Consider the following 27232-nt stretch of genomic DNA (forward strand, 5'->3'; position numbering starts at 1 on the left):
CTTAGTTTAGAAACAAACATTAGAAAAGTGCAGCAAGCATTTTGTGAGGAGTTTTACTTCCACGGATAAATTGGAGTTTGGGTCATTTAGTCAGCTGTGAACATTGCAGTTGTGTGTATTTATAGCATGACATAGAATCAGTAGTGTAAAAGGCAATGGCAAGCATTAAACTAAGTAAAAACACAGTGACCCTCAACTATCAACTACAACCTATCTATCATCAGTAGTATACAATCAGAACAAATCTATCTTGTTTTCTGCTGCTGGCTAAAGAGATTAATTTCCAAAGGAATCAAGTCAAAGGCTCTGAAGTCTATGTTCACAGATGGTTCTGAATATGTTCACAAATCCGAGGAACCCATTTCATGTGGCAAATTAACTGGCAAGAAGCAGAATATGGAAGACCACAGTGCTTTTTCTAATTCTCATAAGGAACACACAAAGCGTTAAGCGTTCCAAAATACATTAAGAGAGAACATTAATTAATAAGGAACACATTTCTCCCTATAAGGCACAGTGATACACAGTAAATCTCAGGTCAAAACCAAAATACTGCCAATGTTGAAAAGTTACAGAAAAGTCGCAAATAGTTCCTTAGGGAATATGAAGTCTGTTTCAGAACGTGATACTGTTGGCATTAGCTTGTACTTGACGACTTAGTAGAAAAAGAGGAGAAAAACATTTGCAAGTGGCCCGTGCATCAAAACGCAGGCAATTCCACTTAGCAGTAAAGAAAAGGATATGAGTCTCAGGTGACCGAAGACCAGACAAGGGGCTCCACTAAAAGGAACGGACCATGTCATCATACAGTGACAGAATATACAAAAAAGAAAAATACTTCAGAAGGCAAAAACAGTTTAAGACTTCCCAGAGAGAATGTTGGAAGATTTGTCAGGCCATTCTTCGATCGGACTGATCTCGATGGGGTCGAACTGGGGGAAGACCACGAAACACAGCCTCTGTGCCACGTAGGTCGCTGACTCTGTGAGAAAACAGGGCCCACATTTAGCATCACATCAAGGTGTCTGACCAGACAACTAAAATAGTTAGATTCCTTTTAAATGCCATATCTGGGTCTACTGAAATAAAGAATGGTTTGATACTTGTCATATACAGGGTTTAGGGAGGTTGGATACTATTAAACACTTGGTTGAATTTGAATCCAGAAATTCTGATACTTTTGGGGAAAAGTAAGAGCCCGCGATTATTAAGACAAACATGTATTTGCAGAATTGAAGAGGACACCCACCGATGAAGTCATAGATACACTTTGGCTTGGATTTCCAGTGCACCCCCAGGAAGTAAACTGGTACACCAGTGAGCATGATGACCAGCCCAACACCACACACCACTGGCTCAGAGTACAGACTGAAGCCCAGCAACAGGGCCCAGAACATCAGGTAGGTGACAGGGACAAGGAGGTTGACCTGATGAGCAGGGATGAGAACAGATTCATTTTTATAATGGAGAGAGTGTCACGTGCCGCTCCACCTTTCAGTGAATCACCTGGCGGGGAGGACAGAGGAAAGAGCTGCTCATACTCTGAAGTTTTCAACAGTAGGTGAGAACAGATTCACTGTATTGCTGTAGTTTGCTCTTATTTGTCAATTACTGTGTCAATCCTTTATCTGTAATGCAAACTAGCACAAACTGACATCCTACTATATAAAAACAGTTGTAAACTTTACAGAAATGTCAGAGAGGGGCCATGATTGAACCATGACCGGAGTAATAATACCTTAATTGGTCTGTAAAGTTTGGGCTTCTTCCATCGGTAGTAGAGCAGGCCTGCGATGGTGACTCCATAGGAGAGGTAGTTGATGAAGGACACATAGTTGATCAGGTTGTGTGTCTCTCCTATACACAGGATTACAATGGTGGCAGTACACTGCAAGACAAAGAGAGAGTGAGAAAGGGAGTGAGAGAGAGAGAAATAGACAGAGACAGACAGGGGGAAGGAGGAGAGAGAAGAGAGGTGAGGACAACTGATAAATACCTGAGTGAGGTATAGAATACAGAGGAAGCCTACCGTAGACAGTGGTTAAGGGCTGTAACAGCGGCATTGAGTTGAGTGCACTAGAAATAGTAGAAAATAAGTATCCGTTTCTTACACAGCAGAGGAGAGCTGGGATGGGGGTGCAGTTCTTAAAGTGGATCATGGCCAGCAAGCTGGGTAGATGTCCCTCTCTGGCCCCAGAGAAACACAATCTAGAAAGACACATAAAAACATAGAGGACGTATAGACCCATGTACAATCATTTCACGAACTTAAAAAACATGCATGCACCTCCGTTTCCAGGACGTGTCTCAATCCAAAGGCAGCATCCTTGTGGATTGAGACACGGCCTAGAGGACATAGAGGACATTTCCCAGGGTTGACCTGCTCAACTCTATTCCACATCAGGTAACTGATGCAAGCAGTAGAATCAGATTTTTTTTAAACAGATAAAAATACACCTTATGGAACAGCGGGGACTGCAAAGCAACACAAACATATGCACAGACACATGCATACACACACATGATAACATACTCACTATACACACACACATACACATGGATTTTGTGTTGTAGATATGTGGTAGTGGAGTAGGAGCCTGAGGGCACACACTTAGTGTGTTGTGAAATCTGTTATAAATGTATTGTAATATTTTTAAAATTGTATATCTGCCTTAATTTTTCTGGACCCCAGGAAGAGTAAGAGCTAATGGGGATCCATAATAAATACAAATACAAATACCTTGAGGAGGTGAAGAGATAGCCGTTGATGCCTCCGAATGTCGACAGAGCCACAGAGATGGGCATAATGACAGAGAACATCCCCAGGAGCTTCTCTCCAAATGTCTGCAACAGAACAAGGTTTACATTTAGGACAAAAAACAAGCCTTGGATAGCTCGAGGCAGGGAAAGTATTTTTCATAAATAATGGCATCTTTATGTGAACATGCATTGTGTTGAACATTCATTAAAGGTCAATACATCAAATAATGACACCATTAAAGTACAGTACTCCAGGCAATATTTGTCTTGTTGCAAAGCAAAGCGAACAGCGTTACTCACGACGGCCACAGCGTTGGATGAGAGCAGCTCCTCGGGTGACATGGCGGAGAAGTAGGCGATGTTGGTGAGCGTGTACACAAAGGTCACCAATGGGATTGAGATGTAAATGGCACGAGGTAGGTTCCTGATGAGGTAATCCACATGGTACAAAAACTACTGATGAGGTAATCCACATGGTACATAAACTACTGATGAGGTAATCCACATGGTACAAAAACTGCTGATGAAGACATCCACAAGGTACATAAACTACTGATGAGGTAATCCACACGGTACATAAACTACTGATTAGTTCATCTACAAGGTACACAAACTACTGATGAGGTAATCCACATGGTACAAAAACTACTGATGAGTTCATCCACAAGGTACATAAACTACTGATGAGGTAATCCACACGGTATAAAAACTACTGATGAAGACATCCACAAGGTACATAAACTACTGATGAGGTAATCCACATGGTACAAAAGTGACTGAAGAGGTCATCCACAAGGTACATAAACTACAGTATACAAACCATGCAATCAACCCACAGTCTCATAAATCATGCATTGTTGGGGAAGTAAGAAGGCAGCTGACATGCAATATACACTATATATACAAAAGTATGTGGACACCCCTTCAAATGATTGGATTTGGCTATTTCAGCCACACCCGTTTCTGCCCTGCTAGAGCTGCCCCGGCCAAATGTAAGTGCTGTTAGGAGCAACAATGGCTCAGCCGCAAAGTGGTATGTCACACAAGCTCACAGAATGGGACTGCCGAGTGCTAAGGCGCGTAGGACGTAAAAATCGTCTTTCCTCTGTTGCAACACTCGCAACCGAGTTCCAAACTGCCTCTGGAAGCAACGTCAGCACAAGAACTGTTTGTTGGTAGCTTCATGAAATGGGTTTCCATGGCCGAGCAGCCTAAGATCACCATGCACAATGCCAAGCGTCGGCTGGATTGGTGTAAAGCTCGCTGCCATTGGACTCTGGAGCAGTGGGAACACGTTCTCTGGAGTGATGAATCACGCTTCACTATCTGGCAGTCCGACGGCTGAATCTGGGTTTGACAGATGCCAGGAGAACGCTACCTGCCCCGAAGCATAATGACAACTGTAAAGTTTGGTGGAGGAGGAATAATGGTCTGGGGCTGTTTTTCATGGTTTGATTAGGCCCCTTACTTCCAGTGAAGGGAAATCTAAACGCTACAGCATACAATAACATTCTAGATGATTCTGTGCTTCCAAGTTTGTGGCAACAGTTTGGTGAAGGCCCTTTCCTGTTTCAGCATAAAAATGCCCCTGTGCACAAAGCGAGGTTCATACAGAAAATGTTTGATCGGTGTGGAAGACCTTGAATGGTCTGCAATTGACTGGGCTGAATGGAAGCAAGTCCCCACAACAATGTTCCAACATCTAGTGGAAAGCCTTCCCAGAAGAGTGGAGGCTGTTATATTAGCAAAGAGGGTACCAACTCCATAATAATGCCCATGATTTTGTAATGAGTGGTTCGACGAGCAGGTGCCCACATAGTTTTGGTCATGTAGTGTACTTTATATTGTGTATATAAAAAAATATAACTCTTTATATATATTTATTTTGCATAATATCACTTACATTTCTTATCAATATTTTAATTGATATACCACCCCAAGATCACAACATACAACTGTGCATCGCCCCACAATGCTTGCTTTCATGCCGGACTGGTTATACAGTACACAGCATTGGATGGATAATTGCGAATAGAATAGAATGCAAAGTAAAATAATGTTTGGTGAACCAGAAACTCACCGTCGCGGTTCAACCACTTCCTCTGTGACATAGTTCAGGAAGTTCCATCCACTGAAGGCGAAAGAGGCCTGGAGGAAAGCCAGAGCGATCTGCCCAACTGAGGGCGTCCTGCTGAACTCAAAAGCCACCTGAGGCGTCAGTCCCTCGTAGTTACCTGAAGGGATACAAATTCGCCATCAATGTCTTGAGGGGATGTTTTAGGGAAATAGCATGATAGCCTCTTTGATCAATAAAAACTGGTAAACATCACAGACGTGCAAGGTCCTATTGGTTTGTTGAAGGTGCTATTAACCTTTGGCACCTGGATCATGTTCAGTAGGCATATAATGGAAGAAAGCAGTCCGAAACTGGGAGGTATTATCTGAACTTGCTAAATAAGAAACTCTCATTTTCGTTTTCAGTAGCAGAACGCCTTGCTACAGTGTGCGCTAATGAAAATCATTCTATAGAGAAGGTGAGTGTGTGTCTCACCCTTGCAGATCTGCACCAGGCCGACCACTATGATGAGACCCAGGGCTGCCAGCTTCCCCACCGTGAAAACATCCTGGATCCTGGTGGCCAGACGCACACTAGAGCAGTTCACCCAGGTCAGGAACACTGCAAACACAATACTTTAAGCATTTCATTGAGAAAACAAAATACTATTTAAACCCTAAACCCAAGTTATGTACAATGATTTGTCAGAAGTGATGTTTGCCCTCAAATAGGGGACCTCTTGCCCAATCGGAATGTGGCATTAGGGATGCCAGCCAAGCCGTGAGGTGCACAGTACTGTGACATGTTCTCTTATCCAGTCAGTCAGGGCTCACGCCTGGGCACATGGTGTTGATAGTGTGGCAGTGGCCTGGCAGTTGCCATGGCAGGCCGGAATGTGGGAAATGGTAAGGCTAAGGGGTGGGCACATTGTTTCACCTCATCCATCACTGTCATTGGCTCGCCTCTCTCTCTCATGGTGGCCTGGCTCTCCCAGACAAAGGGGAGCTGTCAAGGCCACCAAAACAAACCGCTTCCAATGCAACAGAACAAAACCCAGAAAGGAAAGGTGGGCAGGTCCCTGAAGAGGCTGAGAGAAAGCTCACGTTTTCTCCAGGTCATTGGCATCCAGTTCCCAAAAAACAAGTGTGAATAATTTCCTCTAAAAGCAGGGATTACGCACAAAAAAAAAACTGTTGTTTCACCTCATGGGTCATAACGCTGTTGGCTTGTTGGCTTTTCTGTGGCTCACTCACGGTACATTTTGCTCACTCATGGTACAATGGGGTTTTTGTGTGTTTTTTTTTCTCTACTTAAGAGGGTTCAGTGGAGGTACAGTGCAGGTACTCTTGGGCTTGGTTCCAAGTAATTAGTAATACTAGCACGTCCACATGGACAATAGAGTGAGGGATGCAACCCGGTGAAAAGCAACACACAAATCACAGGCGACAAAATTGGCTCTAACTTCAACAAAATGGGACAGACACTGTACTTGACATTGAAACTGAGGCCTAAGTTCAATCAGATCAAGTGTTAACCAGCAAAAGCAGACACCTGCTCGCGTTAGAAGTTCAGAACGAGAAAGTGTAGGCTATATAGAAATAATTATTGAACTAAATAATGAGGGTTTCTATCGTCTTAATGGAGGTGTAGATTCCATCTCACGTTCCAGTGTTCCAACTTGTACACAAGGCTGCATGGGATTTCTGTTAACGCGACTCCGTTTCAGGTATAATGCCAGGAGCCGCTTGTGGATTTGACAGCTCTAACGCAGTTCCACCTCCGACACTGCCAAAACAACTGCTATGCCGATGTCTGCTAAAGTGGATCTGATTGAATAGAGCCCTAAGTACAAGTTTCCGCATGTTTACAAAACTGGCTGCAGTGATGTCATTCTGATGTCTTTATGACATGACAGTCAGGTTGGTTGTAAAATGATGTTTTTTTATATCTTTTAAGCGAACCAATAAATAAGTCTATAACCAGATAAAAATCAAATATTCTGGAAAAAGAACTGAAAAAGAATTACGAACCAGAAAGTTAGGTCACCCTGACATCCCATGGCATAATTTGACCACAGGAATAGTTTGTCCATTGGGATGATTTCCTACATCCTTCAGAAACTTTACACTTCATCAGTCTTTGTTTCCCTAACTTTACTGCCCACTCCTTCCTCCTGTCTCTCCCTTCCAATTTCTATTTGACACACCCATGCATTGTTTTTATATTCCTGTCTCCAACTCTGAAAGTTTTAAAAGGCTTCGAGGCAATGGTTATGCAAGAGATATTTTACTCTGTTGTACCAGATCAACTTGAGGTCGAAAGAAACGCACACCTGTTTAGGCGAGGTGCTGGCTAGCGGAGTAGAACACTTGAAAAAGAAAAGGAGAGGCACACGCTCTAGGAGCTCAGATGCAATCATTTAATAACCTAATAACCAACGTTTCGACAGACAAACTGTCTTCATCAGGGTATATTAAAAAACACTGCGCGTCACTAGTTTATATAGTGTCAAAGGACACACACAGGTGTCTGTAATCATGACTGGGTGTGGCTTGATATCATTGGTTAATTTACAAATATAAATAGAGCATATAAAAAACAGAAATGGATAGCATACGATCATAGATACAATTTGGCTACATAGCCCTACAAACATTTACAATGAATAGTAAAATCACCATAATCACAAAAATTGTTCAGATCAAAGTCTACGTTGAGACCGAAGGGATCAAGGGTCTTTATATTAAATATCCAGGCAGCCTCTCGTTTTCACAATAAATTGTTGAGGTCACCCCCTCTCCTAGGGAGGGTGACGTGTTCGAAGCCGATATAACGTAGGGACGAAATCGAGTGGTTCGCTTCCAAAAAGTGGGCTGCAACTGGGTACGTCAAGTTTTTAGATTCGTACTTTTAATTCGTGCTTCATTTTACCCACATAATCTTAACCACAAGGACAAGTTAAAAGACAAATAACTGCTTTAGTAGAGCATGTGATAACACCTTTGATTGGGATCTGTTTCCCTGTTTGGGGGTGTATGAAGGATTTACATTTGTAAGTTCCATTGCATTGAGCACAGCCATTACACTTGCAATTTTCATCTGGTAGAGGCGCAAATAGACGTTGTGCAGGGGTATTTTGGGGTGGTAAATCAGAGTTTAACAATTGATCTCTGAGATTTCTGCCCCGCGAGAATACGACCAAGGGAGGGTCCGAAAACACATTACCGATACTGTCATCGGATCTTAGAATGTGCCAATGTTTGTGAATGATTCCCTTAATTCATTTGTTCCGAGCACACTGAATAGCGGGTTGTAAAAACGCAAGAATGCTTCTTTTTGCGAGATCCCAATCAAAGTGTCACGTTCCTGACCTGTTTTCCTTTGTCTTGTATTTATTTAGTTGGTCAGGGCGTGAGTTGGGTGGGTTTGTCTATGTGTGATTTTCTATGTTGGGATTTTGTGTTCGGCCTGGTATGATTCTCAATCAGAGGCAGCTGTCAATCGTTGTCCCTGATTGAGAATCATACTAAGGCAGCCGGGGTTTCATGTGTGTTTTGTGGGTGTTTGTTTCTGTGTTAGTGTTTTCACCACACGGTACTGTATAGGTTTCTGCACTTCGTTTATTTGTTTTGTATTTCAGTGTTCATTGTTCGTTATAATAAATCATCATGAGCACTAACCACTCCGCATATTGGTCCGATCCTTCTCGCTTCTCCTCGTCCGAGGAGGAGGAAGAATATGACAGCCGTTACACAAAGGAAAGACAATGTATTCCATTGAGCTTATTTCAGCCATTACCAGGGTGTGTTTGACAGATCATTTGACAGGTCGTAACTTTAACGGGAAAAAATGACAGGCACAAGCCAGACTGTGAAAGAGTAGCAGGAGTAAAATGAAAGCAATCAATCCAGCAAGTGGATTTTGTGGAGTTTGGAACCCCTCAAACACAGGAAATATATGGCTGAAAAAGACAGATTCTCAGGTGGGGCGCACAGTAGATATTTTGAGGGTTACCTTAATGTTAATTTGACACATTTCCTTTACATAAGTGAGTTCAGGCACAGGAACATGGTACTTACAGAGACAGACTGTTGACAGCAGGCGTGTAGCCATGTAGGGAGGGACACAGTCGGGGAATACAGGCTGAAGGACATAGTTAGAGAATGTGAGGGCGATGACAGCCAGGGTAGTGGGGTACATGATGAGCACCGCACTCCACAGGAGGAGAAACCTGGGAAGGGAGAGAAACAGTCAAATATGTCACTGCTTTGATCCAACTTTGTGTTTTCAATTAACAATTTGTTTATCGCATAAACTGAACAGTCAATTGAACATTCAACCAACCCTTCTGACCCCCATAACCAAGCAAATCCAACCTCGTGCTGTTTCATAATAACCTTACAAACTATACACATTGGATGTGAGGTACCCACCCAACAAGGCCTCCGAATATTTCTGTGACGTAGGAGTAGTCCCCCCCTGACTTGGGGATGGTGACCCCCAGCTCAGCATAGCAGAGGGAACCCAGGGCAGCTATGCAGCCCCCTAGTACCCACACAATCAGTGCTAGACCCACTGAACCCGAGTGCTCTAGAACCCCCTTAGGAGAGATGAAGATTCCAGAACCAATTATGTTCCCTGTGGAGAGGGAGAAGGTATTACTAGAATACACACAAAACAAGCAAAATGGAAATATTGCTAAAATCAATATGACTATTATAAAATATTCCTATTTGCAGGTAAATCTTTACAGAAACTGTATCATGTGTTAATCAGTTATGTTGAAAGGTTTTGGGAAACAATAAAGCAGAAGAACTTTAGCTGGACTGTTTAGATATATTGTAGTGTGGAAAGGGAGGGATGTGATATAATCTGCTCTGTACACTTCCCCCTGAGCGAGCTGGAGGGTGCTTGCCACAGCCCATTTTGAGCCAAGAGAAAACCCTGAAACGACATAGCTTTCTCTCTTCAAATATACGTGACAAAAATAAACCTTCTCTGATGATCATCGCAAGTTAACACATCGTCCATGGAGGACTTCAGAAATAGAACAATCATACTGTTGAGGTGAGGGAACAGATCAGACAGTCACATAGTAGGAAGTGCCACCATCAAACCCAAGAGGCTTCAACATCAACCACACGCATTGTTGAAGTAATATAATGATCTGGGTTCCAATATGGCTGTACCATGTCCAAGGGGGTATCAGAAATGGCACCCTGTTGAAAAGCAGTGGCATTATGGAATAGGGTGCAATTTCAGATGCAGATCAAGTGTATCCCAACCAACACATTCAGGGTAGTAGCACAGCAGAAGGCAGCCAAGTGGCACAGACCTCAATTACAAAACAGGACATACGTAAATGATTTACTCATAACTGTCGAGCTCAGTCAAGTTGCTCTCGAGAATTCAATTAAACTTATCTATTACGTTATTTCTAGACTCTACCGGCTTCCCTTTGGTTTGTGACCCTGTCAGAAATGCCAAGACTGGGAGTAGAGCCTGGTCTCATAGAATAGACGTAACAGAGTGAAAGTAAATACGTTTGGTGTGGTTACATAACACAGAAGGCTACTTAAGGGAAAAACTCAAGTATGGTGGTTGGCCGGGTGTTAATGCGAACATCTAGCAACGCAAAGGTTGCGTGTTTGAATCTCGTCACGGACAACTTTAGTATTTTAGCTAATTAACAACTTTGCAACTGCTTGCTACTATGAAACTATTTAGCATGTTGGCTAACCCTTCCCATAACCTTAAGCCTAACCTTAACCCCTAGCTTAGTTAACACTAACCACCTAGCTAACGTTAGCATTATCCACCTAGCCAATGTTAGCCACAACAAATTGGAATTGGTAACATATAATGTTTTTTGCAAATTCGTAACATATTATACAAATTCTAATTTGTAACATATCATACAAAATGGATAAGGGATGGATTAACATTTACAGAATGGGTACCTGGAGGAAAATGGGGGATGGTCATGCTTTTTTAATTTCAGTCAAGGGGAGGTTTTAGTATTTTTTTAAAATCTAGTCCGGAGGAGGGTCATGTCATTTGTAATTTATGAAATTTCAATATTTCTCAGTGTTTTAGAATTCATGGCTTATTAGGCTACATATCGATGTGCACCCGATGCTGCCCCTCATCTCTGATTCTCAGCTGGGCGCGCATAAATAGCCTTCAAGTGCGCCTAAAGGCTATTTAGTGTGGTCTCAATCAAATGATCCATAGACTATAGACTATAGGCTACGAAGTGCATGCTCGGAGAGGCACAGAGCAAAGTTATTTTCTAAGATAGCTGCTGGGATGGTGTAAATGATACGAGGCTGCATTACACACTGCAATGGATATGCCAACCCTGAGCCCCGGCCTGCTCTGCTCTTGCTTATCAAAAACTGTTTTGTGTGCTGTGCTGTGTAGGTCTATAGTGGCAATTCAGGAGGAGAGTCAAAGGCTTCTTCCGTTTCTTTTTATTTTATTAGGCCTAGTCCAAATAATTCACAATATTGCGTACGGACTAGCCTATAGCCTATGGTCAACTTTGATAGCTTGCTACTACTATAATAGATTTGATTATTATTGATTATTATTGATTATCCTGAGCTCTAGCGGCTCAGGACAGACGGGCGGCTCTGACGGCTCAGGACAGACGGGCGGCTCAGACGGCGCTGGACAGACGGGCGGCTCAGACGGCGCTGGACAGACGGGCGGCTCAGGCGGCGCTGGGCAGACGGGCGGCTCAGGCGGCGCTGGGCAGACGGGCGGCTCAGGCGGCGCTGGACAGACGGGCGGCTCAGGCGGCGCTGGACAGACGGAAGACTCTGGCCTGCTGAGGCGCACAGTAGGCCTGGTGCGTGGTGCCGGAACTGGTGGTACCGGGCTGGGAACACGCACCACTGGGCGAGTGCGGGGAGCAGGAACAGGACGTACAGGGCTCTGGAGACGCACAGGAGGCTTGGTGCGTGGTGCCGGAACTGGTGGTACCGGACTGGGGACACGCACCACTGGGCGAGTGCGGGGAGGAGGAACAGGGCTTACAGGGCTCTGGAGACGCACAGGAAGCCTGGTGCGTGGTGTTGGCACTGGTGGTACTGGGCTGGTGCGAGGGGCTGCCACAGGCGGACTGGTGCGTGGAGAAGACTGGACCGTGGAGACGCACTACAGGTCTCCAGCACCGAGCCTGCCCAACCCTACCTGGCTGAACACTCCCCGTAGCCAGGCCAGTGCGGCGAGGTGGAATAGCCCGCACTGGGCTGTGCTGGCGAACCGGGGACACCATGCGTAGGGCTGGTGCCATGTACACCGGCCCGAGGAGACGCACTGGAGACCAGATGCGCTGAGCCGGCTTCATGGCACCTGGCTCGATGCCCACTCTAGCCCGGCCGATACGAGGTGCTGGAATGTACCGCACCGGGCTATGCACACGCACCGGGGACACCGTGCGCTCCACCGCATAACACGATGCCTGCCCGGTACTACGCTCTCCACGGTAAGCACGGGGAGTTGGCTCAGGTCTCATACCTGGCTTAACACCACTCCCCGTGTGCCTCCCCCCAAGACATTTTTGGGACTGCCTCTCTGGCTTCCAGCCGCGCTTTCGTGCAGCCTCCTCATACCACCGCCTCTCCGCTTTCGCTGCCTCCAGCTCAGCTTTGGGGCGGCGATACTCACCAGCCTGTGCCCAGGGTCCCTTGCCGTCCAGTATTTCCTCCCAAGTCCATCTCTCCAGATATCGCTGCCGCTCCTGTTGCTGCTGCCTGTTACCACGCTGCTTGGTCCTTTCTTGGTGGGTGGTTCTGTAACGGCTGTCGTCTTCCTCGTCTGAGGAGGATAAGTTAGAAGGATCGGAGGACCAATGCGCAGCGTGATAATTGTTCACCTTACTTTAATAAAGGTGAACACTCAAAATACAAAACAACAAAAGTGACAACCGAAACAGTTCTATCTGGTGCAGACACACAAAGACTGAAAACAACCACCCACAAAACCCAACACAAAACAGGCTACCTAAATATGGTTCCCAATCAGGGACAACGATTGACAGCTGCCTCTGATTGAGAACCATATCAGGCCAAACACAGAAAATAGCAAAACATAGAAATACAAACATAGACTGCCTACCCCAACTCACGCCCTGACCATACTAAATAAAGACAAAACAAAGGAAATAAAGGTCAGAACGTGAAAAAGGTACACCTGCTGTATTCTTAACGTGACAAATAACATTTGATTTGATTTGATATTGACCTCACAATAAGTCAGATTCAAGTAACTTACATTGTGGTGCTGAAACTTGAAGCAGCAGCCGCGGCACAATCAGTCGGAAATGGACAGCTCATGGTGCTGAAAGTAGGCAAATTCGAGTAGGCATAATTCATTTAAACCATATTCATTTTAATTAGACTTTACTAACAACAAGAGGGCTTTGTGTTGGAACCTTTTTCTTCCTATTGAAGAAATAAGAGGTAGGCCTACCTGTTTGACAGACGAAATTAGGCTATAGGCTGCTATATCCATAGATTTGTCGGTCAATTCCTCCACCCACCATGCACTCTTTAAATAGCCTACTTCCATGTCACTGAAGGGCTGCTAAGTTAAAACCAAGGCTGCGTTTCAAACTCATAAAAGACACACCCTCGCCCACTTACCCTTCCCTTATGACCTTGGGGGAATAGGATTGTGTCGAGGCACAGATATGGGGAAGGGTACCAAAAAATTCTGCCCGGCCAAACTGAGCAATTGGGGGAGAAGGGAGGTGACCAAGGCCCGCTTGGAGTTTGTCAAAAGGCACCTAAAGGTCTCAGACCATGAGAAACAAGATTCTCTGGTATGATGAAACCAAGATTGAACTCTTTGGCCTGAATGCCAAGTGTCACGTCTGGAAGAAACCTGGCACCATCCCTACGGTGAAGCATGGTGGTGGCAGTATCATGATGTGGGCATGTTTTTCAGCGGCAGGTACTGGGAGATTAGTCAGGATCGAGGGAAAGATGAACGGAGCAAAGTACAAAGAGATTCTTGATGAAAACCTGCCCCAGAATGCTCAGGACCTCAGCCTGGGGCAAAGGTTCACCTTTTAACAGGACAATGACCCTAAGCACACAGCCAAGACCACGCAGGATTGGCTCAGCAGCCAGAGCCCGGACTTGAACCAGATCTAACATCTCTGGAGAGACCTGAAAATAGCTGTGCAGCAACGCTCCCCATCCAACCTGACAGAGCTTGAGAGGATCTGCAGAGAAGAATGGGAGAAACTCAGAAACTCCCCAAATACAGGTTTTCCAAGCTTGTAGCATCATAGCCAATAAGACTTGAGGCTGTAATCAAAGCCAAAGGTGCTTCCACAAAGTACTGAGTAAAGGGTCTAAATACTTATGTGATATATCTGTTTTTTATTTTTGAATGAATTTGCAAAGAAATTTTAAAAATTAAAGGTTTTTGCTTTATCATTATGAGGTATTGTGTGTAGATTGATTAAGGGGGGGGGGGGGAACTATTTAATCAATTTTAGAATAAGGCTGTAATGTAACAAAATGTGGAAAAAGTCAAGGGGTCTGAATACTTTCAGAATGCACTGTAATCTAATTATGTCAATATCACTTGCTTAAGCTAGTCACTTTCTGTGCAATAGAAAATGTTTAAACCCAGACAGCTTTTAGGGAAACACTTGTGACATTCTCTCGTTGGGTTAAGCCACGGAAGAAGAGTAGCCAGCAGTTAAAACTTACATTTTTCTGCATTGGTAGGGCTACTCTGCCTGGGGTGGAAAGGTCGGCCCAAATTTTAAAAGTACCATGCTCAGATTCCTAATGACGTCTCAGATGTAATTATTTGCAAACAGGGACAGTTTAGTTGCAAACAAGACGCACTGATTTGGCATTGGAGAAATATGATAAGATGAACAAATATCTCTCTGTCAATGTTTTGCCTGTAATTTCGGTAATTTGTGTGGTATTAAAAAATATTGTGCTAATATGTAAAATTACATAGAATTGCATGACATTTTTATAAACGGCAATTTTTTTTCTGATCTGCAAATACGATGATAGATTCATGCAATGATTTTACTATAAAGGAGATCTCTCTACCCCTAATCTTGTCCACGATGGTCTGTGAATCAAAACTCTTGCGTTGCCATGTAATGCTTACAGGACAAAGAACAGTTTCTAAAAATCCATATCTAAGGCTCTGGTCAGTCCAAGAAGGTACGGTAAACGGTAAACATGTTCTCTGCTATCACTTTTGTTTTAATTATTATTTTTGGTATAGGGGAGGGTCACTTGTTTTTTTTCAAAGGTTCAGGATTTAAGTAAAATATATTTGTTAAAGGGAGGGCCATCCATTTTCATTTCAGAGAGGTCCGATTTTCTCCATGTAACCCTCATTATAAATAATGTTCACTCCCTAATGGACATCCACAAATTAATACATACGAAACTTAACATATCATACTAACTGAAGTGGGTCGGTTTTACATTTACTATGTTACGTCTACCCCTGAGTCCAGGTTGGGGAGTAAGATGTAGAACTTTGAAACAACAGGGTGGATGCTAGCATGGGCTTCCTGGTCTGGATTGCTCAACAGTCGGCAGTCTGTACTCGGTCTCTCTTCCACACACACAAGGAGGCAGAAGCCTGATTCAAAGGGATTTCTGACTTTTTGCTCGTGTTTGAGGTCTTAATTCAGGACTGATCTTGATCCAAAACGGCACTAGTGTAACTAACTAAAAGACACAAGAGTAGGTTGGGGAGTAAATGTAAATGAAAAGCATCACTGTCTGTATAAATGACATAAAGAGCATAGGCCTATTCTTATACAACTATTAGTTTAATAATCATTTTACAGTAACTCTGAAACTAAAGTCAGAACATATGTAATAAACACCTCAGGATTTACATCAGCATATCAAAACCAACTAAAGTTACATTTATCAGTCATGATCAATATGCCTCTTCCAAACTGTATAGTGGCATTTACCCTACTGTAGGTGTAACTTGGGCCTATATCTTCATTTGCACCCTTCAGCAAGTGGATTAGATTTATTACAGCAGCCCCTGCCATTTCCTCTGCTTCAGCAGACAATGTTCTTCTGCTTGACAACCAATGTGCTACTAATTAATATATTTTGGCCACGTAAGCATTGAGGTAGACATTTAATGCACATCGATTTCTCATGTAGTCGCACTCGCATGACATCGGAAATAGGACCATCTTCTTATCATGACAGGTGAGAAGATGGGCCTATTTCTAACCACTACAAATATAGGATACTGACTTTAATGACACATAATCCATCAATGGAAAACGAATGTTCTATTCAGCAAAGGCAAATTGGCTGTAAATGGCAAACTTACATCAAAGTTATTTTTATAAAATAAAGCAATGACCAAACACCCCCAAGTAATAGATTCTAAAATGCAATACACTTTTACCAACCTTACCTATGATTATTGTACAGGCGCTTAAAAGTCCTATTTCTTTTTTCAGAGTCACTCTATCAGGGATTTCGTCACGCTTGTTGTTCCCATCTTTCAAGATCTTCAGTGCAGCTGCTGGCTCTTGCCGTGAGCAGATACTTCTTTTCCGCTTTTCTCCATCCATGTCTGCGACCATATCAAAGGCTTTCTCGAATTCCTCTCTTGAACTCACACACGGTATTGATGCACGCTGAATAGGGTGCGCATGCGCAACAATCTGTCGCTGTCCAGGGTAGAATGCTAACTACCCCACTCTCGTGCCATCAACTACTTGAGCGTCGCTGGACGTTTTTCACTAAATCTCACTCGGAGATCCTTTCGAACTTCGACGTCCATCTTTTTACCAAATGTTCTGTTTCAATACCGACGACAATATCTGAGGCTTGCGTGCATCACAGGGTTGGGACACTCTCCTAGTTGAGTAAGCCCCCCATCTTGAACACAACTGTGTCTGCATAATCTCGATTGCTCAGTGTTCAGGCCCCCATTTCAGAGTACACAAATTCACTTAATCTTCTCAAATATTATTGATAGGGAATTTTAAGGTATTTAATCTAATGAATTGCAACCAGACCGTCAAATAAAAATGAATACATGTTAAAGAAAATGATTAAACAATGACCACAGTTAACACAAGTGCACGCCATTATGGAACATACTAAATGATTGACCAGCTAATCAATATTTCAAAGGGAGTGAAAGAGCAAATGCAAGGTTTGATTGAACTATCTTCAGTCCATCAAAGCAAAATTTAACGAGCATGCACACCGTGTATTGCAGGCCTATATCTACTACAGTATAGGAGAGAATTGATCTCAAACTGACTCCAAAGAAAAGTAGCTTAATCAATTTCAACAAAATTACTGTTTTGAATTGTGGAAAAAATAAAGTGTAAATAGATTACAAAACATGTGGATGACAGGGATCCCCCCCCCCCCCCCCCCCCCCAAAAAAAATGAATTAAAATCATGTACCTGCTTTTAAATAATTTACTTGTGAACATAAAATATTTTGGCAAATACGTTTCATGTCGGATACACTCCCATTCACACAACTCCGCCCCTCTGTTTCCTTTTGTATCTAAAATTAGGCCCAGTCATGTTATTGATGCAACTCTGAACAGCCTCCTGATGAACTGTTCGGAAGAAGAAACTCAAAGAGAGGCGGACTTGCTCCTCTGCCCCACCAGCGCATGCTTCCCAAAGAGGGTCTTCTTCATGTTTCCCTTCGTCTCTGAAAGGACCCTGGTGGAATTTAGGAAGTCAAATTGAGCGCTCGTACCAGGTCTTTTCTCTGCCTCTCTCGCTAACACCACAGACTGCCCAATAAAGGGCCTGGATTCAGCTGATCCTGTCAGAAGGCCAATAAAACGGCCGGCTGCTTTGTGTGCAGGGAGTGAGGAAGGACGAACACTGCCAACAGTGTGCTGCGACGCTTAAAGGAGGAGGCCGAGCAGAAAACCAATACATCACAGGAGCCACTCTGGGTAACTGAGGAAATGTGAACAGAGGGAAGGAGTGAGATAAAGAAAGAGAGAGAAGTCTTCTTTTAACCGACTGCTGTTTCACTGCCAGCAGGGTGTTATCCCATTGTGAAGTGCAAAGGTTCACAGCATCACACTGGGTCAAAAGTTCACAGCATCACACTGGGTCAAAAGTTTAGATGATGCTCTGAAATGAAATAATACATAAACAAAAAAAGCAAACAAAGACTGTCCAGACCAAATGTAATAACACTAATAAAATCCCAAAATTAGTCAAGTTAGATTTTTTTAGGTCCAGTATAAAAATGTAAAAATGATATGAGCTGAGGTAGCAGTTAATTAATTCAGTCAATTCATGCTTTGGCCAGCATGCCAATGTTACTTCTTGTTGGATTGGGATGGAATGGAGTGTCACAGGGGGAAGTCACTGGCCAGGGAAAGCTCCATGCAGCCAGCCCAGGTCACATGGTCAGACTGGAATAAAAGGCAGTCCTGACTGTGGATTTGGAAAGAAGGCCTCCCACAGCCTTGCCAAGAAAGTACTCCTCCATTGAGACAAAATGCTTCAGTGCAAATGGATTGGATTGAACTAAGCCAGGGGATCTGTGGTTTTTGTTTGAGCTCCAAGAAGCCCTGACAAGGGTTGGAAAAAGGTTGTCATATAGTATTTCCGTTGGCACCCGCTATCAGTAACACAGGCCTTGCTTAAGGTTGTATTGTTCCAATGGAAGTTTATGAATTGTTCTGGATAAGGAAAAGGCATCTTACTCCATCTAGTGGTCAATCAGACACACGCACACTTCCAGTGCAGCGCTCAAATGGCCCAAGAACTGCAACACATTTTGCATACAGAGAAACACCAAAACATTTTGTTTGTATAAACAAGGCATGTTACATTCCATCGAGATGTGAAAAAAAGATACATTCCAAACTAGGGAGTCTTTAGCTTTACAACATTGTGTCAGGTTCACGTGTGCCTCCTCCGTACACACTTGAACATAAACAAGTAATGATTTGTCAATGAGCTGTGCCGTGCTGTCAGAGTCAGACTAATGGGTTGTGGAAGAAGTTGCGTATGTGCTGAGCCATGGCCTGGCCCACGATGGGCTCCAGTTCATAGGTCCCTGCGTTGTACAGCTGGTGGATACTGGAGTAGTGCTGGAGCAGGGCCATGGCTTTGACCATCCCTACTCCAGGGATCTGCTGAACCAGGGACATGACCAGGGGGTCCAGCAGCCGAGACACACTCCTCCTGAGGAACGGGTTGTCTTTACTCTCTCCGTGTACCTGCAGAGGAGAGGACACAATTCACCAGTCAATCGTCATGCACAGTTAGACTATGGTCGATCTGACTGTATGTCAGTTTGAGTTTAACACATATTTGTGGAATCAGGATAATCTTTGCAAAGTGTCAATGCTAGACCAAACTCTTCACTCGTTTTCTCTCATGTGTGAAAGTTTGACTTACTGTTTGAGAAGCTGGGAGGCTTCCAGCTGGCTGGGAGGCTTCCAGCTGGCTAGCAACAGGTAGCAGTTTGAGACCGAGCTCATACACCACAAACTACTGCATGGCAGGAAAGTACTGTTCACTGAGCCGGGTCTTCTCCACCACCACGATGCCCTGAAGGAGGCTGTTGGCCTTGCACAGAGAGGGAGACAAGATTAGAACATCACCATGGAAAAACAGATGTCGTATAGAGATACATTACAATATTATATATCAGTAGTTCAGCCATACACAACACGGGCTATCTGAACTAGATTATGCTGTAGGATGTGAAGGTAAGTGCAAAAATAAAGAAAACAACAATATACAGTCGTGGCCAAAAGTTTTTAGAATGTCACAAATATTAATTTCCACAAAGTTTGCTGCTTCAGTGTCTTTCGATATTTTTGTCAGATGTTACTATGGAATACTGAAGTATAATTACAAGCATTTCATAAGTGTCAAAGGCTTTTATTGACAATTACATGAAGTTGATGCAAAGAGTCAATATTTGCAGTGTTGACCCTTCTTTTTCAAGACCTCTGCAATCCGCCCTGGCGTGCTGTCAATTAACTTCTGGGCCACATCCTGACTGATGGCAGCCCATTCTTGCATAATCAATGCTTGGAGTTTGTCAGAATTTGTGTGTTTTTGTTTGTCCACCCGCCTCTTGAGGATTGACCACAAGGTCTCAATTGGATTAAGGTCTGGGGAGTTTCCTGGCCATGGACCCAAAATATTGATGTTTTGTTCCCCGAGCCACTTAGTTATCACTCTTGCCTTATGGCAAGGTGCTCCATCATGCTGGAAAAGGCATTGTTCGTCACCAAACTGTTCCTGGATGGTTGGGAGAAGTTGCTCTCGGAGGATGTGTTGGTACCATTCTTTATTCATGGCTGTGTTCTTAGGCAAAATTGTGAGTGAGACGACTCCCTTGGCTGAGAAGCAACCCCACACATGAATGGTCTCAGGATGCTTTACTGTTGGCATGACACAGGACTGATGGTAGCGCTCACCTTGTCTTCTCCGGACAAGCTTTTTTCCTGATGCCCCAAACAATCGAAAAGGGGATTCATCAGAGAGAATGACTTTACCCCAGTCCTCAGCAGTCCTATCCCTGTACCTTTTGCAGAATATCAGTCTGTCCCTGATGTTTTTCCTGGAGAGAAGTGGCTTCTTTGCTGCCCTTTTTGACACCAGGCCATCCTCCAAAAGTCTTCGCCTCACTGTGCGTGCAGATGCATTCACACCTGCCTGCTGCCATTCCTGAGCAAGCTCTGTACTGGTGGTGCCCGATCCCGCAGCTGAATCAACTTTAGGAGACAGTCCTAGCGCTTGCTGGACTTTCTTGGTCGCTCTGAAGCCTTCTTCACAACAATTGAACCGCTCTCCTTGAAGTTCTTGATGATGCGATAAATGGTTGATTTAGGTGCAATCTTACTGGCAGCAATATCCTTGCCTGTGAAGCCCTTTTTGTGCAAAGCAATGATGACGGCACGTGTTTCCTTGCAGATAACCATGTTTGACAGAGGCAGAACAATGATTCCAAGCACCACCCTCCTTTTGAAGCTTCCAGTCTGTTATTCGAACTCAATCAGCACGACAGAGTGATCTCCAGCCTTGTCCTCATCAACACTCACACCTGTGTTAACGAGAGAATCACTGACATGATGTCAGCTGGTCCTTTTGTGGCAGGGCTGAAATGCAGTGGAAATATTTTTTGGGGATTCAGTTAATTTGCATGTCAAAGAGGGACTTTGCAATTAATTGCAATTCATCTGATCACTCTTCATAACATTCTGGAATATATGCAAATTGCCATCATACTAACTGAGGCAGCAGACTTTGTGAAAATTAATATTTGTGTCATTCTCAACTTTTGGCCACGACTGTAGTGTATTATTAGGGCGTTAGACCACCACGAGCCACCAGAACAGCTTCAATGTGCCTTGGCATAGTGTCTAGAACTCTATTGGAGGGATGTGACACCATTCTTCCATGAGAAATTCCATCATTTGGTGTTTTGATGGTAGTGGAAAACAGGCGTCGCTCCAGAATCTCCCGTAAATGTTCAATTGGGTTGAGATCTGGTGATTGACACACACACACACACACACACACACACACTATAAACCCCCCCATGCTCCATTGAGACCCCGCTTTGAAATCTCTTCTTCTAGCCATGGTAGCGAAAATAATGGGCAAGTGGGCATTTTTATGCATGACGGGATGTTAATTGCTTAATTACTTCAGGAACCACACCTGTGTGGAAGCACTTACTTTGTATCCCTCATTAACTCAAGTTTTTCCTTTATTTTGGCAGTTACCTGTAGCAGCATAATCAAGTCGTAGTGGTTTAATGGTGTAGTGCCAAACACCAAAAGAAGACTTATATTTCTAAACCGAACAAGGTTTCTTTTGTAGTTGTTACCAACCACATTGTCAGTTTCAGAGACATACAGGATGCAGCTCTTGTTAAACGGATGAAAGTCCACCACACCAAGTTCTTCCTCCAAATATGTTTCTCACGTCCAGTTCCTGGAATCAAGACTGGGAGAGAACGGGTGTCACTGAAGTCTTGTTAGACTTCAGTGCAGCTTTTGACATTATCGATCAGTCTGCTGCTGGAAAAACTTGTGTTATGGCTTTACACCCCCTGCTATAATGTGGATAAAGAGTTACTTGTCTAACGGAACACAGAGGGTGTTCTTTAATGGAAGCCTCTCAAATATAATCCAGTTAGAATCAGGAATTCCCCACGGTAGCTGTAACAATATGCGCTGAGAGTCAGGAAGCAAGTTCAGGAATTGAGTGTTTTAATAAATAAACGTAATAGAAAACACAAACAACGCACAGATATGACGCTGGAACAGAAACAATGATGCCTGGGGAAGAAACTAAAGGGAGTGACATATAAAGGGCAGGTAATCAAGGAGGTGATGGAGTCCAGTTGAGTGCCATTATGCGCGTAACGCTGGTGACAGGTGTGCGCCATAACGAGCAGCCTGGTGACCTAGAGGCTGGAGAGGGCCCCTTGCTTTTTAAAATTTTTACTAACGACATGCCACTGACTGAGTAAAGCCAGAGTGTCTATGTATGTGGATGACTCAACACTATACACGTCAGCTACTACAGCGACTGAAATGACTGCAACACTCAACAAAGAGCTGCAGTTAGTTTGAGTGGGTGGCAATAAGTTAGCCCTAAATATTTCCAAAACTAAAAGCATTGTATTTGAAACAAAACACTCACTAAACCCTAAACCTCAACTAAATCTTGTAATAAATCATGTGGAAGTTGAGATGACTAAACTGATTGGAGTAACCCTAGATTGTAAACTGTCATAGTCAAAACATATTGATGCAGTAGTAGCTATAATAAAGCGATGTTCTGCCTTGTTAACAACACTATCAACAAGGCAGGTCCTACAGGCCCTAGTTTTGTCGCACCTTGACTACTGTTCAGTCGTGTGGTCAGCTGCCACAAAAAAGGACTTAGGAAAATTGCAATTGGCTCAGAACAGGCCAGCACGGCTGGCCCTTGGATGTACACAGAGAGCTAATATTAATAATATGCATGTCAATCTCTCCTGGCTGAAAGTGGTATTTATGAGAGGTATTGACACGTTGAATGCACCGAGCTGTCTGTTTAAACTACTGGCACACAGCTCGGACACCCATGCATACCCCACAAGACATGCCACAAGAGGTCAATTCACAGTCCCCAGTCCAGAACAGACTATGACAGGCCACAGTACTACATAGAGCCATGACTACATGGAACTCTATTCCACATCAAGGAACTGTCGCAAGCAGTAAAATTAGATTTAAAAAACAGACAACAAAACTCCTTATGGAACAGCGGGGACTGTGAAGCAACACAAACATTGGCACAGTCACATGCATACACACACACACACACACACACGATAACATACGCACTATACATACACATGGATTTAGTACTGTAGATATGTGGTAGTGGTGGAGTAGGGGCCTGAGGGCACACAGTGTGTTGTGAAATCTGTGAATGTATTGTAATGTTTTTAAAATGGTATAAACTGCCTTAATTTTGTATTTATTCCCCTTGGAAGAGGATCCATAATAAATACAAATACAAATACAAATACAAATTCAACAACACCACGTTCAAAATGGAACAGACTGGGAGAGAACAGCTGTCACTAGTTACCCCAGCCACAAAGTCATGATTATAGCTAAACCTTGCCCATTTCTACACTTCTGATTTTAAACCTAACCTTAACCACCCTGCTAACCTTATGCCTAACCTTAAATTAAGTTGACTTTGTGGCTGTGCTATCTAGTGGAAACCAAAGAGAACTGTCTTGCTGCCGTTTCCATTATTCAACAAAACAATGTCACGACATTGCTTTTGTCGAATAAACCTGGGTCAATGGAAATCTGCCTACTGGCTGTCCGCCGGCAGTTTCGATTGTTTGTTCTTACCGGTAGTATCGATTGCTTGTTTGTTTGTCTAAACGTGTAAATGCTTGCTTACGAGCCCTTCCCAACGATGCATAATTTAAAAATAATACAGATAAAATAATAACACAAGTAGAGGAATTAATGACACAATTAATGACATTTAATCCTAGTAAAAATTCCCTGTCTTAGGATCACCACTTTAATTTAAGAATGTGAAATGTCAGAATAATAGTTGAGAGAATGATTTATTTCAGATTTTACTTCTATCATCACATTCCCAAACTCATTTAGTATTTGGTAGCATTGCCTTTAAATTGTTTAACTTGGGTCAAACGTTTCGGGTAGCCTTCCACAAGCTTCCCACAATAAGTTGGGTGAATTTTGTCCCATTCCTCCTGACAGAGCTGGTGTAACTGAGTCAGGTTAGTCGGCCTCCTTGCTCGTAAAACACATTTTCAGTTCTGCCCACAAATGTTCTATAGGATTGAGGTCAGGGCTTTGTGATGGCCACTCCAATACCTTGACTTTGTTGTCCTTAAGCCATTTTGCCATAACTTTGGAAGTATGCTTGGGGTCATTGTCCATTTGGAAGACCCGTTTGCGACCAAGCTTTAACTTACTGACTGATGTCTTGAAATGTTGCTTCAATATATACACATAATTTCCCTCCTCATGACGCCATTTATTTTGTGAAGTGCACCAGTCTCTCTTGCAGCAAAGCACCCCCACAACATGATGCTGCCACCCCCGTACTTCACAGTTTGGATGGTGTTCTTCGGCTTGCAAGCCTCCCGCTTTTTCCTCCAAACATAACAATGGTCATTATGGCCAAACAGTTCAAATTTTGTTTCATCAGACCAGATGACATTTCTCCAAAAATACTTTCTTTGTTCCCATGTGCAGTTGCAAACCGTAGTCTGGCTTTTTTTATGGCGGTTTTGGAGCAGTGGCTTCTTCCTTGCTGAGCGGCCTTTCAGGTTATGTGAATATAGGACTCGTTTTACTGTGGATATAGATAATTTTGTACCTGTTTCCTCCAGCATCTTCACAAGGTCCTTTGCTGTTGGTCTGGGATTGATTTGCACTTTTCGCACCAAAGTACGTTAATCTCTAGGAGACAGAACTCGTCTCCTTCCTGAGCGGTATGACGGCTGTGTGGTCCCATGGTGTTTATACTTGCGTACTATTGTTTGTACAGATGAACGTGGTACCTTCAGGCGTTTGAAAATTGCTCCCAAGGATGAACCAGACTTGTGGAGGTCTACAATTTTTCTTCTGAAGTCTTGGCTGATTTATTTTGATTTTCCCATGATGTCAAGCAAAGAGGCACTGAGTTTGAAGGTAGGCCTTGAAATACATCCACAGGTACACCTCCAATTGACTCAAATGATGTCAATTAGCCTATCAGAAGCTTCTAAAGCAATGGCATAATTTTCTGGAATTTTCAAAGCTGTTTAAAGGCACAGTCAACTTTGTATATAAACTTCTGACCCACTGGAATTGTGATACAGTGAATTATAAGTGAAATAATCTGTCTGTAAACAATTGTTGGAAAAATGACTTGTGTCATGCACAAAGTAGATGTCCTAACCGACTTGCCAAAACTATAGTTTGTTAACAAGAAATTTGTGGAGTGGTTGAAAAACGAGTTTTAATAATGACTCCAACCTAAGTGTATGTAAACTTCCGACTTCAACTGTATATACATGGAGTACCAGTACCATATCAATGTGCAGAGGTACGAGGTATTTGAGGTAGATACTGTATGTACATGAAGGCAGGTTAAAGTGACTAGGCATCAGGGTAGATAAGAGTAAAATAATGAACAGAGTAGCAACAACAAATGATGAGTGTAAACGTGTGTGTGTTGTACTGTTTGCTGGACGGTAGCAGAGTGAACAGTGGATGGCTTGGGTGGCTAGGGTCTTTGGCAATTTTTCGAGCCTTCCTCTGACACTGCCTGATATAGAGGTCCTGGACGGCAGGGAGCTCGGCCTCAGTGATGTATTGGGCTGTCCGCACCACCCTCTGTAGCGCTTTGCGGTCAAGGGTGGTGCATTTGCCATATCAACTGGTGATGTAGAACTTCTTGAGGAGCCGAGGGTTCATGCCACATCTTTTCAGCCTCCTGAGAGGGAAGAGGCGTTGCCGTGCCCTCTTCACGACTGTGCGGGTGTGTGGACCAAGTTAAGTCCTTAGTGATGTGGACGCCAAGGAACTTGAAGTTCTTGACCCACTCCACAACAGCCCTATCGATGTGGATGGGAGGCGTGCTCTCCCATCTTTCTCCTAAAGTCCACGATCAGCTCCTTGGTCTTATTGACATTGAGGGAGAGGTTGTTATCCTGGCCTTCTCCCTGTAGGCTGACTCATCGCCGTTGGCGATCAGGCCTACCACCATCGTGTTGTCAGCAAACTTGATGATGGTGTTGGAGTTGTGCGTGGCCACGCAGTCGTGGGTGAACAGAGAGTACAGGAGGGGACTAAGGACACACCCCTGACGGGTCCCTGTGTTGAGGGTCAGCGTGGTGGAGGTGTTGTTGCCTACCCTAATCACATGTCAGGAAGTCCATGGTCCAGTTCCAAAGGGAGAGGTTTGGAGGTGATGAGTTTGGAGGGGACTATGGTGTTGAATGCTGAGTTGTAGTCTGAACAGCATTCTCACATAGATATTTCCCCTCGTGTCACGGTGGGAGAGAGCAGTGTCAAGTGCAATTGAGATTGCGTCATCTGTGGATCTGTTGGGGCAGTATACGAATTGGAGTGGGTGTAAGATGTCTGGGATGATGGTGTTGATGTGTGTCATGACCAGCCTTTCAAAGCACTTCATAATTACAGATACTAGTGCTACAGGGCGATAGTCATTTAGGTAGGTTATTTTGAAGGGAACAGGGACAATGGTGGTCAGCTTGACATATGTTGGGAATACAGACTGGGACAAGGAGAGATTGAAAATGTCCGTAAAGACACCTACCAGCTGGTCTGCGCATGCCTTGAGAACGCGCCCTGGTATTCCATCTGTTTGTTAACATGTTTCAACGTTTTGCTCACATCGGCCACGGAGAGCGAGATCACACAGTCACCCGGTTCAAGCAAGGCACATTGTTATATTCCTCGAAGCGAGCATAAAAGGCATTTAAATCATTTGGGAGTTCTGCATCACTGGGCAAATCATCCCTTTGTAATCAGCTATAATCTGCAAACCCTGCCACAAGGTGTAATAGGATTCCACCTTCCTCCTGTATTGGCCCTTTGCATTTTCGATGTCTCGTCGGAGGTCGTAGCGAGATTTCTGGTATGCGTCCATGTCCGTGTCCCGTTCCTTGTAAGTGTGTAACGTTCGTCGTCTGAAGATGAGGAATCATCGGACCAAAGCGCAGCGTGGTAAGTGTTCATGTTAATTTATTAAAACAGAACACTAAACAAAATAACAAAGAGAAATAACGAAACAAAACAGTCCTGTCTGGTACAGACACAAAAACAGAAAACAACTACCCACAAAACACAGGTGGGATGAGGCT

The 27232-nt window shown here is 43.7% G+C and overlaps 1 protein-coding gene and 1 pseudogene across 1 annotated transcript; both read right to left on the reverse strand.

The window, feature by feature from the left end:
- Positions 1-857: 857 nt before the first annotated feature.
- LOC120053296 (asc-type amino acid transporter 1-like) lies at positions 858-16421 on the reverse strand. The gene is made up of 11 exons (XM_039000430.1): positions 16262-16421; positions 9250-9454; positions 8896-9047; positions 5312-5437; positions 4841-4994; positions 3061-3184; positions 2741-2844; positions 2112-2208; positions 1739-1888; positions 1250-1427; positions 858-982 (listed from the first exon to the last, which is right to left on the reverse strand). Exons 1-11 carry the CDS (start codon positions 16419-16421, stop codon positions 858-860), a joined length of 1575 nt encoding a protein of 524 aa, XP_038856358.1.
- Positions 16422-18824: 2403 nt separating this feature from the next.
- Positions 18825-27018, reverse strand: LOC120053297 (annotated as a pseudogene).
- Between the last annotated feature and the right edge of the window lie 214 nt (positions 27019-27232).

Source organism: Salvelinus namaycush, chromosome 9 (genome assembly GCF_016432855.1).
Source record: "Salvelinus namaycush isolate Seneca chromosome 9, SaNama_1.0, whole genome shotgun sequence".
Lineage (NCBI taxonomy): Eukaryota > Metazoa > Chordata > Actinopteri > Salmoniformes > Salmonidae > Salvelinus > Salvelinus namaycush.

Excerpts from the sequence above, each read along its gene's own strand:
- LOC120053296 (XM_039000430.1), bottom strand. The coding sequence starts at position 16,421 with ATGGATGGAGAAAAGCGGAAAAGAAGTATCTGCTCACGGCAAGAGCCA. Across the intron at positions 1,428-1,738 it reads AACTTTACAGACCAATTAAG|GTCAACCTCCTTGTCCCTGT; the intron begins GTATTATTACTC and ends CCTGCTCATCAG. Across the intron at positions 983-1,249 it reads GTGTATCTATGACTTCATCG|AGTCAGCGACCTACGTGGCA; the intron begins GTGGGTGTCCTC and ends GTTTTCTCACAG.